The sequence below is a fragment of the Heptranchias perlo genome, chromosome 20 (assembly GCF_035084215.1).
Source record: "Heptranchias perlo isolate sHepPer1 chromosome 20, sHepPer1.hap1, whole genome shotgun sequence".
Lineage (NCBI taxonomy): Eukaryota > Metazoa > Chordata > Chondrichthyes > Hexanchiformes > Hexanchidae > Heptranchias > Heptranchias perlo.
Window position 1 is genome coordinate 32587434 of NC_090344.1, and position 18845 is coordinate 32606278.

Sequence of the window (18845 nt, forward strand, 5' to 3'; positions counted from 1 at the left end):
ATCTGTACACACTGATATACACAGTGATAAACGCACATCTGTACACACTGATATACACAGTGATAAACACACATCTGTACACACTGATATACAGTGATAAACGCACATCTGTACACACTAATATACACATAGTGATAAACACACATCTGTACACACTGATATACACAGTGATAAACACACATCTGTACACACTGATATACACACACAGTGATAAACACACATCTGTACACACTGATATACACACTCAGTGATAAACACACATCTGTACACACTGATATACACACATCTGTACACACTGATATACACACAGTGATAAACATACACCTGTACACTGATATACACACAGTGATAAACATACATCTGTACACACTGATATACACACAGTAATATGCACACCTGTACACTGATATACACATAATACACACACCTGAACAATGATATACACAGTAATATGCAAACTTGTACACAGATATACACAAAGTAATACGCACACATCTGTACACTAATATATACTCAGCAGTACACACATCTGAACACCGAAATACACACAGTAATACACGCACCTGTACAATGATATACACAAAGTATTACGCGCACATCTGTACACTGATATAGACACAGTAATACACACACCTGAACACTGATATACACACAGTAATACACACACCTGAACACTGATAGACACACAGTAATACACACACCTGTACACTTAGACACACTGTAATACGCACACCTGAAGACTGATAGACACACAGTAATACACACACGTGAACACTGATATACACACAGTAATACACACACCTGTACACTGATATACACACAGTAATACACACACCTGAACACTGATAGACACACAGTAATACACACACCTGAACACTGATAGATACACAGTAATACACACACCTGAACACTGATAGACACACAGTAATACACACACCTGTACACTGATATACATAGAGTAATACACATAACTGTACACTGATATGTACACAGTATTACACACACCCGTACACTGATAGACACACAGTAATACACACACCCGTACACTGATAGACACACAGTAATACACACACCTGTACACTGATAGACACACAGTAATACACACACCTGTACACTGATAGACACACAGTAATACACACACCTGAACACTGATAGACACACAGTAATACACACACCTGTACACTGATAGACACACAGTAATACACACACCTGAACACTGATAGACACACAGTAATACACACACCTGAACACTGATAGACACACAGTAATACACACACCTGAACACTGATAGATACACAGTAATACACACACCTGAACACTGATAGACACACAGTAATACACACACCTGTACACTGAGACACACTGTAATACGCACACCTGAAGACTGATAGACACACAGTAATACACACACGTGAACACTGATATACACACAGTAATACACACACCTGAACACTGATATACATAGAGTAATACACATAACTGTACACTGATATGTACACAGTATTACACACACCTGTACACTGATATACATAGAGTAATACACATAACTGTACACTGATATGTACACAGTATTACACACACCCGTACACTGATAGACACACAGTAATACACACACCCGTACACTGATAGACACACAGTAATACACACACCTGTACACTGATAGACACACAGTAATACACACACCTGTACACTGATAGACACACAGTAATACACACACCTGAACACTGATAGACACACAGTAATACACACACCTGAACACTGATAGACACACAGTAATACACACACCTGTACACTGATAGACACACAGTAATACACACACCTGAACACTGATAGACACACAGTAATACACACACCTGAACACTGATAGACACACAGTAATACACACACCTGAACACTGATAGATACACAGTAATACACACACCTGAACACTGATAGACACACAGTAATACACACACCTGTACACTGAGACACACTGTAATACGCACACCTGAAGACTGATAGACACACAGTAATACACACACGTGAACACTGATATACACACAGTAATACACACACCTGAACACTGATATACATAGAGTAATACACATAACTGTACACTGATATGTACACAGTATTACACACACCTGTACACTGATATACATAGAGTAATACACATAACTGTACACTGATATGTACACAGTATTACACACACCCGTACACTGATAGACACACAGTAATACACACACCCGTACACTGATAGACACACAGTAATACACACACCTGTACACTGATAGACACACAGTAATACACACACCTGTACACTGATAGACACACAGTAATACACACACCTGAACACTGATAGACACACAGTAATACACACACCTGAACACTGATAGACACACAGTAATACACACACCTGAACACTGATAGATACACAGTAATACACACACCTGAACACTGATAGACACACAGTAATACACACACCTGAACACTGATAGATACACAGTAATACACACACCTGAACACTGATAGACACACAGTAATACACACACCTGTACACTGAGACACACTGTAATACGCACACCTGAAGACTGATAGACACACAGTAATACACACACGTGAACACTGATATACACACAGTAATACACACACCTGAACACTGATATACATAGAGTAATACACATAACTGTACACTGATATGTACACAGTATTACACACACCTGTACACTGATATACATAGAGTAATACACATAACTGTACACTGATATGTACACAGTATTACACACACCCGTACACTGATAGACACACAGTAATACACACACCCGTACACTGATAGACACACAGTAATACACACACCTGTACACTGATAGACACACAGTAATACACACACCTGTACACTGATAGACACACAGTAATACACACACCTGAACACTGATGGACACACAGTAATACACACACCTGTACACTGATAGACACACAGTAATACACACACCTGAACACTGATAGACACACAGTAATACACACACCTGAACACTGATGGACACACAGTAATACACACACCTGTACACTGATAGACACACAGTAATACACACACCTGTACACTGATAGACACACAGTAATACACACACCTGTACACTGATAGACACACAGTAATACACACACCCGTACACTGATAGACACACAGTAATACACACACCTGAACACTGATGGACACACAGTAATACACACACCTGTACAGTGATAGACACACAGTAATACACACACCTGTACACTGATAGACACACAGTAATACACACACCTGTACACTGATAGACACACAGTAATACACACACCTGTACACTGATATACATAGAGTAATACACATAACTGTACACTGATATGTACACAGTATTACACACACCCGTACACTGATAGACACACAGTAATACACACACCCGTACACTGATAGACACACAGTAATACACACACCTGTACACTGATAGACACACAGTAATACACACACCTGTACACTGATAGACACACAGTAATACACACACCTGTACACTGATAGACACACAGTAATACACACACCTGAACACTGATATACACACAGTAATACACACACCTGAACACTGATAGACACACAGTAATACACACACCTGAACACTGATATACACACAGTAATACACACACCTGAACACTGATATACACACAGTAATACACACACCTGAACACTGATAGACACACAGTAATACACACACCTGTACACTGATAGACACACAGTAATACACACACCTGAACACTGATATACACACAGTAATACACACACCTGAACACTGATAGACACACAGTAATACACACACCTGAACACTGATAGACACACAGTAATACACACACCTGAACACTGATATACACAAGTGACACACACACACACACACACACACACACACACACCTTTACACAGTAATTCACACACAGAGGCTCCAACACCCAAAAAAAGGCCATGCCAGAAACTGCACCCCGCCTCCCGCCCAACCACCCCTCTCCCCACCGACCCTGCCTGTACCCCCCCCGACCCCATTTAGACCCTTGTGAGGAGGACGAGGCTGTTTAAGCACTAAGGGTTAAAGCAGAGTGCTGTGGGAGCCGAGTCGAGACACTCGGTGCCACTCTGAATTCCTGAGCTGCCTCCTAATTGAGGTAATGTCTCCGGAACCAGACTCGTAGCAAGGAGTGGCTGAGGAATTCCTGGTCTCTGGGAACACCTCACAGCCCAGACAGGAGGCGGGATCAGATAACATACAGGGGTGTTACATTCTGGCGTCGATGGAGGTGGGTTTCGGTTCGCTGTATGGAGAGCGACTGTGTGCCACAAATCCACAGGAGAGGCTCCACTCGCCCGTCTCGATAATCCCAACCATAACTATGCCATGGGCATCGCCCAGTACTGGGGGGGATCAGAGAGGGGCAATCACACACTATCAACCCAGTACCAGAGGGGGATCTCTGAGGAGGTAATGAGACTCAGAGATCGGGGGTCTCAGTCTGAGGGGGGAGTGAGACTCGGAGGTCGGGGGTCTCAGTCTGAGGGGCGAGTGGAACTCGGAGATCGGGGGTCTCAGTCTGAGGGGCGAGTGGAACTCGGAGATCGGGGGTCTCAGTCTGAGGGGGGAGTGAGACTCGGAGATCGGGGGTCTCAGTCTGAGGGGGGAGTGAGACTCGGAGATCGGGGGTCTCAGTCTGAGGGGGGAGTGAGACTCGGAGATCGGGGGTCTCAGTCTGAGGGGTCAGTGAGACTTGGAGATCAGGGGTCTCAGTCTGAGGGGGGAGTGAGACTCGGAGATCGGGGGTCTCAGTCTGAGGGGGGAGTGAGACTCGGAGATCGGGGGTCTCAGTCTGAGGGGTCAGTGAGACTCGGAGATCGGGGTCTCAGTCTGAGGGGCGAGTGAGACTTGGAGATCGGGGGTCTCAGTCTGAGGGGTCAGTGAGACTTGGAGATCGAGGGTCTCAGTCTGAGGGGGGAGTGAGACTCGGAGATCGGGGGTCTCAGTCTGAGGGGGGAGTGAGACTCGGAGATCGGGGGTCTCAGTCTGAGGGGGGAGTGAGACTCGGAGATCGGGGGTCTCAGTCTGAGGGGGGAGTGAGACTCGGAGATCGGGGGTCTCAGTCTGAGGGGTCAGTGAGACTCGGAGATCGGGGGTCTCAGTCTGAGGGGGGAGTGAGACTCGGAGATCGGGGGTCTCAGTCTGAGGGGGGAGTGAGACTCGGAGATCGGGGGTCTCAGTCTGAGGGGGGAGTGAGACTCAGAGATCGGGGGTCTCAGTCTGAGGGGGGAGTGAGACTCGGAGATCAGGGGTCTCAGTCTGAGGGGGGAGTGAGACTCGGAGATCGGGGGTCTCAGTCTGAGGGGTCAGTGAGACTTGGAGATCAGGGGTCTCAGTCTGAGGGGGGAGTGAGACTCAGAGATCGGGGGTCTCAGTCTGAGGGGGGAGTGAGACTCGGAGGTCGGGGGTCTCAGTCTGAGGGGCGAGTGGAACTCGGAGATCGGGGGTCTCAGTCTGAGGGGCGAGTGGAACTCGGAGATCGGGGGTCTCAGTCTGAGGGGGGAGTGAGACTCAGAGATCGGGGTCTCAGTCTGAGGGGGGAGTAAGACTCGGAGGTCGGGGGTCTCAGTCTGAGGGGCGAGTGAGACTTGGAGATCGGGGGTCTCAGTCTGAGGGGTCAGTGAGACTTGGAGATCGAGGGTCTCAGTCTGAGGGGGGAGTGAGACTCGGAGATCGGGGGTCTCAGTCTGAGGGGGGAGTGAGACTCGGAGATCGGGGGTCTAAGTCTGAGGGGGGAGTGAGACTCGGAGATCGGGGGTCTCAGTCTGAGGGGGGAGTGAGACTCGGAGATCGGGGGTCTCAGTCTGAGGGGTCAGTGAGACTCGGAGATCGGGGGTCTCAGTCTGAGGGGGGAGTGAGACTCGGAGATCGGGGGTCTCAGTCTGAGGGGGGAGTGAGACTCGGAGGTCGGGGGTCTCAGTCTGAGGGGGGAGTGAGACTCGGAGATCGGGGGTCTAAGTCTGAGGGGGGAGTGAGACTCGGAGATCGGGGGTCTCAGTCTGAGGGGGGAGTGAGACTCGGAGATCGGGGGTCTCAGTCTGAGGGGTCAGTGAGACTCGGAGATCGGGGGTCTCAGTCTGAGGGGGGAGTGAGACTCGGAGATCGGGGGTCTCAGTCTGAGGGGGGAGTGAGACTCGGAGATCGGGGGTCTCAGTCTGAGGGGGGAGTGAGACTCAGAGATCGGGGGTCTCAGCCTGAGGGGGGAGTGAGACTCGGAGATCGGGGGTCTCAGCCTGAGGGGGGAGTGAGACTCGGAGATCGGGGGTCTCAGTCTGAGGGGTCAGTGAGACTTGGAGATCAGGGGTCTCAGTCTGAGGGGGGAGTGAGACTCGGAGATCGGGGGTCTCAGTCTGAGGGGTCAGTGAGACTTGGAGATCAGGGGTCTCAGTCTGAGGGGGGAGTGAGACTCGGAGATCGGGGGTCTCAGTCTGAGGGGGGAGTGAGACTCGGAGATCGGGGGTCTCAGTCTGAGGGGGGAGTGAGACTCGGAGATCGGGGGTCTCAGTCTGAGGGGGGAGTGAGACTCGGAGATCGGGGGTCTCAGTCTGAGGGGGGAGTGAGACTCGGAGATCGGGGGTCTCAGTCTGAGGGGGGAGTGAGACTCGGAGATCGGGGGTCTCAGTCTGAGGGGGGAGTGAGACTCGGAGATCGGGGTCTCAGTCTGAGGGGGGAGTGAGACTCGGAGGTCGGGGGTCTCAGTCTGAGGGGGGAGTGAGACTCGGAGATCGGGGGTCTCAGTCTGAGGGGGGAGTGAGACTCGGAGATCGAGGGTCTCAGTCTGAGGGGGGAGTGAGACTCGGAGATCGGGGGTCTCAGTCTGAGGGGGGAGTGAGACTCGGAGATCGGGGTCTCAGTCTGAGGGGGGAGTGAGACTCGGAGGTCGGGGGTCTCAGTCTGAGGGGGGAGTGAGACTCGGAGATCGGGGGTCTCAGTCTGAGGGGTCAGTGAGACTCGGAGATCGGGGGTCTCAGCCTGAGGGGGGAGTGAGACTCGGAGGTCGGGGGTCTCAGTCTGAGGGGCAAGTGAGACTTGGAGATCGGGGGTCTCAGTCTGAGGGGTCAGTGAGACTTGGAGATCGAGGGTCTCAGTCTGAGGGGGGAGTGAGACTCGGAGATCGGGGGTCTCAGTCTGAGGGGGGAGTGAGACTCGGAGATCGGGGGTCTCAGTCTGAGGGGGGAGTGAGACTCGGAGATCGGGGGTCTCAGTCTGAGGGGGGAGTGAGACTCGGAGATCGGGGGTCTCAGTCTGAGGGGGGAGTGAGACTCGGAGATCGGGGGTCTCAGTCTGAGGGGGGAGTGAGACTTGGAGATCGGGGGTCTCAGTCTGAGGGGTCAGTGAGACTTGGAGATCGAGGGTCTCAGTCTGAGGGGGGAGTGAGACTCGGAGATCAGGGGTCTCAGTCTGAGGGGCGAGTGAGACTCGGAGATCAGGGGTCTCAGTCTGAGGGGGGGAGTGAGACTCGAGATCAGGGGTCTCAGTCTGAGGGGGGAGTGAGACTCGGAGATCGGGGTCTCAGTCTGAGGGGGGAGTGAGACTCGGAGATCGGGGGGTCTCAGTCTGAGGGGGGGAGTGAGACTCGGAGATCGGGGGTCTCAGTCTGAGGGGGGAGTGAGACTCGAGATCGGGGGTCTCAGTCTGAGGGGGGAGTGAGACTCGGAGATCGGGGTCTCAGTCTGAGGGGGGGAGTGAGACTCAGAGATCGGGGGGTCTCAGTCTGAGGGGGGGAGTGAGACTCGGAGATCGGGGGTCTCAGTCTGAGGGGGGGAGTGAGACTCGGAGATCGGGGGTCTCAGTCTGAGGGGGGAGTGAGACTCGGAGATCGGGGGTCTCAGTCTGAGGGGGGGAGTGAGACTCGGAGATCGGGGGTCTCAGCCTGAGGGGGGAGTGAGACTCGGAGATCGGGGGTCTCAGTCTGAGGGGGGGAGTGAGACTCGGAGATCGGGGGTCTCAGTCTGAGGGGGGAGTGAGACTCGGAGATCGGGGGTCTCAAGTCTGAGGGGGGAGTGAGACTCGGAGATCGGGGGTCTCAGCCTGAGGGGGGAGTGAGACTCGGAGATCAGGGGTCTCAGTCTGAGGGGGAGTGAGACTCGGAGATCGGGGGTCTCAGTCTGAGGGGGGAGTGAGACTCGGAGATCGGGGGTCTCAGTCTGAGTGCACCTTACCTGCTCCTTGCACTAATCACTCGAGCAGCACCCCATTGAGTGTCTCTCGCGGTTTCCCATCTAATAAATCTGGCAGGTGATGTGATGAATCTTGGCACAATGTCTCATTTCAAACACTCTGAGGCACCTCTGTCCATCCACTGCATCAACTCCTTCCTACACCTCTCTATATTTCACCCTCTCTCTCACTCTCTCTCACTCTTTGGCACTCCATCTCTCTGTCTTTCAGTACGGTTAGTCCCTGACCCCCTCACTCCCTGACTCTCTCCTTGTCTCTCTCTCTATCCCCCTCTCCCTGTCCCCCCTCTCTCTCTATCCCCCTCTCCCTGTCCCCCCTCTCTCTCTCTCTGTCCCTCCACCTGATTCCCTCTCCCTCTCCCCGTCTCCCTCTCTCCGTTTCCCTCTCCTCTCTCCGTCCCCCTCTCCTCTCTCCTCTCCCCCTCTCCCTCTCTCTGTCCCCCTCTCCCTGTCTCCCTGTCCCCCTCTCCCCCTCTCCCTGTCCCCCTCTGTCTGTCCCCCTCTCCCACTCTCCCTGTCCCCCTCTCCCCCTCTCCCTCTGTCCCCCTCTCCCTCTCTCTGTCCCCCTCTCCCCCTCCCCCTCTCCCTCTCCCCCTGTTCCCCTCTCCCCCTCCCGATCTGTCCCCCTCTCCCTCTCTCCCTCTCCCCTCTCCCTCTCTCCCTCTCCTCTCTCTCTCCCTCTCCCCCTCCCTCTCTCTGTCCCCATCTCCCTCTCCCCCTCCCCCTCTCTCCGTCCCCCTCTCTCCGTCCCCCTCCCCCTCTCTCCGTCCCCCTCCCCTCTCCCCGTCCCCCTCCCCCTCTCTCCGTCCCCCTCTCCTCTCCCCGTCCCCCTCTCCCTCTCCCCCTCTCCCTCTCCCCCCTCTCCATCCCCTCTCCCTCTCCCTGTCCCCCACTCCGCCCCCCTCTCCCCCTCTCTCCGTCCCCCCTCTCTCCGTCCCCCCTCTCTCCGTCCCCCCCTCCCTAGGCTCTGACTCTTGCCTTGATTTCTCCCTGCAATGACCATTATCTTCTACTCTTAACTCCCTCTTTCCCGATGCCCAAGACCTGTGCAACTCCTCTCCTCCCTCACTCCTCCCTTTCTCCCACCATGTAAACCTAGGCTTGATGTCACCTCACCTGATGGACCTCCTACTCTTTCCAGCCTTGGTGGTGCCCCTGCACTGGGGGCTGGGTCTCGGCCCCCTTCACCCACCCTTTTGCCTGACTTCTTCCTGCTTTCAATCATCTCCAGTTTCACTTCACCGTTCTCGTGAAGTGCCAGGCGAGGCTCAGTGGGTAACACGCCCGCCTCTCGGGAGTCCCACTCTGACACTCCCAGTGCACAACTGAGGGAGTGCTGCCCTGTTGGAGGTGCCGTCTTTCGGAGGAGACGTTAACCGAGGCCCCACCCTGCCTTCTCAGGCATGACATTTTGTTTGATAATCGCTCCTGTGGAGCGCCTTGGGATGTTTTACTACGTTAAAGGCGCTATATAAATGCAAATTGTTGTTGGTGTTGTTGTGACTGGATTTAAGCCCAGATCTCATATTTGTCGAAGTTCTGTCCTCAGTCCTCTCTTGTGGTGAGCCGCCTTCTACTCCCCATCGAATTGCGGTCCTCTGTCACCTCCAGACTCCGCTATTCAAATGCTCTCCTGGCCGGCCTCCTGCCTTCCGCCCTCTGTAAACTGGAGCTCCGCCAAAACTCTGCTGCCCCGTATCCTAACCTACTCTGGCTCCCGGTCCCCCCCAGCGCCTCCAATTTAGACATGGACCCCCTCCTGTGCTTACCTCCGCGTGGTGATTCGAGCCATTGGCGGATGGGGTCCTCCTCAGCGGGTACCGAGGCCCTGGCAGTGTGCCCGCCGCCCCCTCGCTCCAGAGTTGGGGCTGGGACTGAGCGAGGGGGCCTCCACGACGAGGGGGGCTGGGGGAGAGCCGGCCCCTCGGGCCCACCTCCCCGTTTCCGCGGCAACGTCCTCTGGAGAGCCCGCTCCAGCGGGCCCAGCGGGGGTTGGTGGGGGAGCGGGCCCACCTCCAGCTCCGAGCAGCGCCGCGGCAACGGGGTCGCCGCGGAGACCTGCGGGATCTGCCACAGGCTGACGGTGCGCGAGAACCGGGGGAGGCCGTGCTCCGAGCCCGGGGACGAGGGCCGGGAGGCCTGGGTGCTGGCCACATCCACTCCGGAATCTTCCGACACGGACTTGCTGACGGCCCACTGCTTGGCGGCCCGGCTCGGGCCCTCGGGGAGGCCCGGCCCGGAGGGTGGGGCTTGACGGGTCGGTCTGCCCTCGTCGCTGCTCCCCGACAGGCCGCCTTCCTCCGATCCGCTCCACAGCTTCATCTCCTCGGGGACTGAGGAGCTGCCTGCGTCTCCCTTGAGGTTACACTCTGAAGGAGGAAGATAGAAGCGGTGACTATTAATCAGCTGACAGAGCACACTGTTTAATCTCGAGCTGACGTAACCTCAGAATGTGGGATCCCCTGAGGCAGCAAGCAGAGAGTTAATACCTCAAGCCCTGCATGGGTCTGACACAGGCTGCCGTCACCCCTCCCTGCCTGGGTCTGCACAGGCTGCCGTCACCCCTCCCTGCCTGGGTCTGCTCAGGCTGCCGTCACCCCTCCCTGCATGGGTCTGCTCAGGCTACCGTCATCCCCTCCCTGCATGGGTCTGCACAGGCTGCCGTCACCCCTCCCTGCATGGGTCTGCATAGGCTGCCGTCACCCCTCCCTGCATGGGTCTGCACAGGCTGCCGTCACCCCTCCCTGCATGGGTCTGCACAGGCTGCGGGAACCAATCGTCCAAAATAACCTCTCACACCCACGTGCTCTTACACAACTCCCGTTCAGTTCTCCCCCCGTACTTTCTGTAGCACATTAACTTATTGTTCCACGTTGCTTTTTCAAGGCATAAGACTATGAATATAAAGAAGATGGATTGAAAAGAACAAGTGACAGAGCAAATTGCTGGCTTGCTTTTGTTCGGTAGCGAGTTCGGGAGAGGCGGAGGAGAGAATATTAGAGAGAGAGAGAGGTAGACAAGGTTGGGAAGTTGTGGGGGGGTGGAGAGAGAGAGGGAGAGCCGGAGAGAGCGAGGCAGCAAAGAGGGAGGGGGAGAAAGTGGGGAGAGATAGAGTGGGAGGAGGGGCATGAGGAATGAAAAGGGCAGGCAGTGTTGGAAGGGCACAGTAAGGCGAAGGGAGAGGGAGGGACAGCAAGGAGAGGTTGGAGGAAAAAGAGAGGTGGAGGAAGATATGAGAATCATAAAAATTTACGGCACAGAAGGAGGCCATTCGGCCCATTGTGTCTGTGCTGGCCGACAAAGAGCTATCCAGCCTAATCCCACTTTTCAGCACTTGGTCCGTAGCCCTGTAGGTTTCGGCACTTCAAGTGCACATCCAGGTACTTTTTAAATGAGTTGAGGGTTTCTGCCTCTCCCGCCCTTTCAGGCAGTGAGTTCCAGTCCCCCACCACCCTCTGGGTGAAAAAATTCTCCTCAACTCCATCCTCAACTCCCTCTAATCTTTCAACCAATCACTTTAAATCTATGTCCCCTGGTTATTGACCCCCTCTGCTAATGGGAAATAGGTCCTTCCTATCCACTCTATCTAGGCCCCCTCATAATTTTATACACCTCAATTAAATCTCCCCTCAGCCTCCTCTGTTCCATATGAAAATAACCCCAGCCTATCCCATCTTTTCTCATAGCTAAAATTCTTCAGCCCTGGCAACATCCTTGTAAATCTCCTCTGTACCCTCTCTAGTGCAATCACATCTTTCCTGTGATGTGGTGACCAGAACTGTACACAGTACTCAAACTGTGGCCTAACCAGTGTTTTATACAGTTCTAGCATAACCTCCCTGTTCTTATATTCTATGCCTCGGCTAATAAAGGAAAGTATCCCGTATGCCCTTTCAACCACCTTATCTACCTGTCCTGCTACCTTTAGGGATCTGTGGACATGCTCTCCAAGGTCCCTCTGTTCCTCTACACCTCTCAGTATCCTCCCATTTATTGTGTACTCCCCTTGCCTTGTTTGCCCCTCCCAAATGCATTACCTCACACTTCTCTGGATTGAATTCCATTTGCCACTTTTCTGCCCACCTGACCTGTCCATTGATATCTTCCTGCATTCGACAGCTTTCCTCCTCACCATCAATCACACGGCCAATTTTTATATCATCTGCAAACTTCTTAATCATGCCCCCTACATTTAAGTCTAAATTATTAATATATACCACAAAAAGCAAGGGACCGAGTACTGAGCCCTGCAGAACCCCACTGGAAACAGCCTTCCAGTCACAAAAACACCCGTCGACCATTACCCTTTGCTTCCTGCCACTGAGGCCAATTTTGGATCCAATTTGCCACTTTCCCTTGGATCCCATGGGCTTTTACTTTTCTGACCAGTCTGCCATGTGGGACCTTGTCAAAAGCCTTGCTAAAATCCATGTGGAAGAGAGAGAGATGCAGAGAGAGAAAAAGAGATAGAAAGACAGGTAAGAAAAGACAGAGTTGAGGAGAAGAAGACAGAGAACAAAAGAAAGAGAAAAGCAATTAAGGAAATGAAACTGGCAGAATGAGAGAGAGAGAACGAGAGAGAGACAGAGAGAGAGAGAATGAGAACGAGAACGAGAGACAGAGAACGAGAGACAGAGAACGAGAACGAGAGACAGAGAGAGGAGAACGAGAGACACAGAGAGAGAGAATGAGAGACAGAGAGAGAGAGAACGAGAATGAGAACGAGAGACAGAGAACGAGAACGAGAGACAGAGAGAGAACGAGAACGAGAGACAGAGAGAGAGAATGAGAGACACAGAGAGAGAGAATGAGAGACAGAGAGAGAGAGAACGAGAATGAGAACGAGAGACAGAGAACGAGAACGAGAGACAGAGAGAGAACGAGAACGAGAGACAGAGAGAGAGAATGAGAGACACAGAGAGAGAGAGAATGAGAGACAGAGAGAGAGAGAACGAGAATGAGAACAAGAGATAGAGAGAGAGAACGAGAGACAGAGAGAGAGAACGAGACACAGAGAGAGAGAACGAGACACAGAGAGAGAGAACGAGAGACAGAGAGAGAGAACGAGAGACAGAGAGAGAACGAGAGACAGAGAGAGAATGAGAAAGAGAGACACAGAGAGAGAGAATGAGAGACAGAGAGAGAGAGAACGAGAATGAGAACGAGAGACAGAGAGAGAGAACGAGAGACAGAGAGAGAATGAGAAAGAGAGGCACAGAGAGAGAGAATGAGAGACAGAGAGAGAGAGAACGAGAATGAGAACGAGAGACAGAGAGAGAGAGAACGAGAGACAGAGAGAGAATGAGAAAGAGAGGCACAGAGAGAGAGAATGAGAGACAGAGAGAGAGAGAACGAGAATGAGAACGAGAGACAGAGAGAGAGAACGAGAGACAGAGAGAGAATGAGAAAGAGAGGCACAGAGAGAGAGAATGAGAGACAGAGAACGAGAAACAGAGAGAGAATGAGAGACAGAGCGAGAACGAGAATGAGAACGAGAGACAGAGAGAGAGAGAACGAGAGACAGAGAGAGAGAGGAGACGAGAAACAGAGAGAGAGAGAGAGAACAAGAAACAGAGAGAGAGAGAGAACGAGAAACAGAGAGAGAGAGAGAACGAGAGAGATACAGAGAGAGAACGAGGGATAGAGAGATACAGAGGTTCAAAGTGAGAAAGACAGAGAACGAGAGACAGAGAGATACAGAGTGAGACAGAGAGCGAGAGGATGAGAGATACAGAGTGAAAGAGAACGAGGGACAGAGAGAGAGAATGAGAGACAGAGAGAGAGAATGAGAGACAGAGAGAGAGAATGAGAGACACAGAGATACAGAGTGAGACAGAGAGAGTGAGAGGATGAGAGATACAGAGTGAAAGAGAAAGAGAGACAGAGACCGAGAGAGAGAATGAGAGATACTGAGAGAGAAAGATTACAAAAGACAAAAATCATGATTGATGGAAATGTGAAATAAAACCAAAAATGCTGGAAATACACAACAGGTCCATCAGCGTGTGAAAGATAAAGACAGGCTAATGCTCGATGGCATTCTGATGAGTGGGTGTATACCTGAAATGGGCCTGGTATAACCTGCAATGTGCCGTTTCCCAACCCTGCATGGGTCTGCACAGGCTGCAGTCAACCATCCCTGCATGGGTCTGCACAGGCTGCCGTCAACCATCCCTGCATGGGTCTGCACAGGCTGCCGTCAACCATCCCTGCATGGGTCTGCACAGGCTGCCGTCAACCATCCCTGCATGGGTCTGCACAGGCTGCCGTCAACCATCCCTGCATGGGTCTGCACAGGCTGCCGTCAACCATCCTTGCATGGGTCTGCACAGGCTGCCGTCAACCATCCCTGCATGGGTTCTGCACAGGCTGCCACGTGCCATCACCCACTTCCCCCTCCCCCCCCCCCCCCGCTTCTCTGGATGAGCCAGTTATTATCCCGCACATTAAACAGGAAGCAGCGCGTGGGAAGATCTCACACCATGGCAGAGAAATGTCTGGAATGTGAAACATCCCCGAATGTCGACAGAGCTGAGTCACTGCCTGACAGCCCGGCGGCCTGGATCGGGCCATGCATTCTTCTGGGATCACTCACATTGCCCAGTGACTTTCAGTCCACCATACCAAGCATATGACTGATTGTACACTTTGATACTAAATAGTGAATCCGCGGGGTGTGGTCATACCCAGCCTGTTCTCTCTACAGGTGCTGACTGACCAGCTGAGCGTTCCCAGTATTTTGGCAATCTTCTTTTTGTGAAGATGTACCTCGGTTCATAAATTTCCCACTGTTTTACCGAGACTGTAGGGATGGGGGGGAATGTGAGAGGCATGTATGTTGCACCTCCCTCAGAGTGATGCTCATATACCTCCCAGCATTGCCCACGGGCGTGGGGAGTGGAGCTTCTAATGGAGAGTGGGAAGAACAGGGATCGAGGGATAGGAGTAACGGAGAGAGAGGGAAGAACAGGGATTGAGGGGTAGGAGTAACGGAGAGAGGAGGGAACAGGGATCGAGGGGTAGGAGTAACGGAGAGAGGAGGGAACAGGGATCGAGGAATAGAGTAACGGAGAGAGGAGGGAGCATGGATCGAGGGATAGGAGTAACGGAGAGAGGAGGGAACATGGATCGAGGGATAAGAGTAACGGAGAGAGGGAAGAACAGGGATCGAGGGATAGAGTAACGGAGAGAGAGGGAACAGGGATCGAGGGATAGGAGTAACGGAGAGAGGAGGGAACAGGGATCGAGGGATAGGAGTAACGGAGAGAGGAGGGAACAGGGATCGAGGGATAGGAGTTAACGAGAGAGGAGGGAACAGGGATCGAGGGGTAGGAGTAACGGAGAGAGGTGGGAACAGGGATCGAGGGGTAGGAGTAACGGAGAGAGGGTGGGAATGGGGATCGAGGGATAGGAGTAACGGAGAGAGGAGGGAACAGGGATCGAGGGATAGAGTAATGGAGAGAGAGGGAAGAACAGGGATCAAGGGATAGGAGTAACGGAGAGAGGAGGGAACAGGGATCGAGGGATAGGAGTAACGGAGAGAGGAGGGAACAGGGATCGAGGGATAGAGTGACAGAGAGAGGTGGAGAGCAAGGATCGAGGAATAGGAGTAACGGAGAGAAGGGGGGTGAGCAAGGATCGAGGAATAGGAGTAACGGAGAGAAGGGGGTGAGCAGAGATGGAGGGATAGAGTAACGGAGAGAGCGGGAAGTATCCACACCATTGTGACATTCAGTCTCTCTCTCTCTGCCTGTGTGTGTGTGTGTGTGTATCTCTCTCAATAATCCCGGTAAAGGCCCAGTTTAATAATCCCAGCAGGGGCTTAGTGTAACAATCCCAGCAGAGGGCCAGTATAATAATCCCAACACAGGTCCAGTATAATAATCCCTGCAGAGGCCCAATATAATAATCCCAGCAGAGAGCCCAGAATAATAATCCCAGTATAATAATCCCAGCAGGGGCTCAGTATAACAATCCCAGCACAGGCCCAGTATAATAATCCAGCACAAACCCAAAATAATAATCCCTGCAGAGGCCCAATATAATAAGCCCAGCAGAGCCCAGTATAACAATCCCAGCACAGCCCAGTATAATAATCCCAGTATAATAATCCCAGCAGGGGTTCAGTATAACAATCCTAGCAGGGACCCAGTATAACAATCCCAGCACAGGGCCCAGTATAACAATCCCAGTACAGGCCCCAGTATAACAATCCCAGCTCAGGCCCAGGTGTAACAATCCCAGCTCAGGCCCAGTATAATAATCCCAGCACAGATCCAGTATAATAATCCCAGTATAATAATCCCAGCAGGGGCTCAGTATAACAATCCCAGCAGGCACCCGGTATAATAATCCCAGCAGAGGCCCCGTATAATAACCCTAGCAGAAGTCCAGTATAATAATCCCAGTCCAGGCCCAGTATGATAATCCCAGTACAGGCCTAGTATAATAATCCCAGTACAGGCCCAGTATAATAATCCAGTACAGGCCTAGTATAAAAAACCACAGCACAGGCCCAGTATAATAATCCGCAGCACAGGGCCCAGTATAATAATCCAGCACAAACCCAAAATAATAATCCCTGCAGAGGCCCAATATAATAAGCCCAGCAGAGCCCAGTATAATAATCCCAGCAGGGGCTCAGTATAACAATCCCAGCAGGGACCCAGTATAATAATCCCAGCAGAGGCCCCGTATAATAATCCTAGCAGAGGGTCCCAGTATAATAATCCCAGTACAGGCCCAGTATAATAATCCCAGTACAGGCCTAGAATAACAAACCCAGCACGGGCCCAGAATAATAATCCCAGCACAGGTCCCGTATAATAATCCGAGTATAATAATCCCAGCAGGGGCTCAGTATAACAATCCCAGCAGGAACCCAGTATAATAATCCCAGCAGAGGCCCCAGTACAGGCCCAGTATAATAATCCCATTACAGGCCGAGTATAACAAACCCAGCACAGGCCCAGTATAATAATCCCAGCACAGGTCCCATATAATAATCCCAGCAGGGGCTCAGTATAACAATCCCAGCAGGCCCAGTATGATAATCCCAACAGGGACCCAGTATAATAATCCCAGCAGAGGCCCCAGTACAGGCCCAGTATAATAATCCCAGTACAGGCCTAGTATAACAAACAATGCACAGGCCCAGTATAATAATCCCAGCAGGGGCTCAGTATAATAATCCCAGCAGGGACCCAGTATAATAATCCCAGCAGAGGACCCAGTATAATAATCCCAGTACTGGCCCGGTATAATAATCCCAGTTATAGGCCCGGTATAATCATCCTAGCAGAGGCCCCGTATAATAATCCCAGTACAGGACCAGTATAATAATCCCAGTACAGGCCCGGTATATTAATCCCAGTACAGGCCCAGTATAATAATGCCAGCAGAAATCCAGTATAATAATCCAAGTACAGGCCCGGTATAATAATCCCAGTTACAGGCCCAGTATAATAATCCCAGTACAGGCCCAGTATACTAATCCCAGTTACAGGCCCAGTATAATAATACCAGTTACAGGCCCAGTATAATAATCCCAGTACTGGCCCAGTATAATAATCCCAGTACAGGCCCAGTATAACAATCCCAGTACAGGCCTAGTATAATAATCCCAGTACAAGTCTAGTATAATAATCCCAGTACAGGCCCAGTATAATAATCCCAGTACAGGCCTAGTATAATAATCCCAGTACAAGTCTAGTATAATAATCCCAGTACAGGCCCAGTATAACAATCCCAGTACAGGCCTAGTATAATAATCCCAGTACAAGTCTAGTATAATAATCCCAGTACAGGCCCAGTATAATAATCCCAGTACAGGCCTAGTATAATAATACCAGTACAAGTCTAGTATAATAATCCCAGTACAGGCCCAGTATAACAATCCCAGTACAGGCCTAGTATAATAATCCCAGTACAAGTCTAGTATAATAATCCCAGTACAGGCCCAGTATAATAATCCCAGTACAGACCCAGTATAATAATACCAGCACAGACCTCGTATAATAATACCAGCACAGACCTCGTATAATAATCCCAGTACAAGCCCAGTATAATAATCCCAGCACAGGCCTAGTATACTAATCCCAGTACAGGCCCAGTATAATAATCCCAGTACAGGCCTAGTATAATAATCCCAGTACAGGCCCAGTATAATAATCCCAGCACAGACCTCGTATAATAATCCCAGTACAAGCCCAGTATAATAATCCCAGCACAGGCCTAGTATACTAATCCCAGTACAGGCCCAGTATAATAATCCCAGTACAGGCCTAGTATACTAATCCCAGTACAGGCCCAGTATAATAATCCCAGTACAGGCCTAGTATAATAATCCCAGTACAGGCCTAGTATAATAATCCCAGTTACAGGCCCAGTATAATAATCCCAGTTACAGGCCCAGTATAATAATCCCAGTTACAGGCCCAGTATAATAATCCCAGTACAGGCCTAGTATAATAATCCCAGTACAGGCCCAGTATAATAATCCCAGTACAGGCCTAGTATAATAATCCCAGTTACAGGCCCAGTATAATAATCCCAGTTACAGGCCCAGTATAATAATCCCAGTTACAGGCCCAGTATAATAATC

The 18845-nt window shown here is 51.4% G+C and overlaps 1 protein-coding gene across 1 annotated transcript in view; it reads right to left on the bottom strand.

Moving 5' to 3' along the window:
- LOC137335685 (uncharacterized) overlaps positions 1-18845 on the bottom strand; it is a 33753-nt gene that overhangs the window by 12666 nt on the left and 2242 nt on the right. The window contains exon 2 of the mRNA XM_068000977.1: positions 10012-10611. Within this exon, the coding sequence (XP_067857078.1) occupies positions 10012-10398 (387 nt within the window). The 5' untranslated portion in view covers positions 10399-10611. The remainder of the gene's footprint in view (positions 1-10011; positions 10612-18845) is intronic.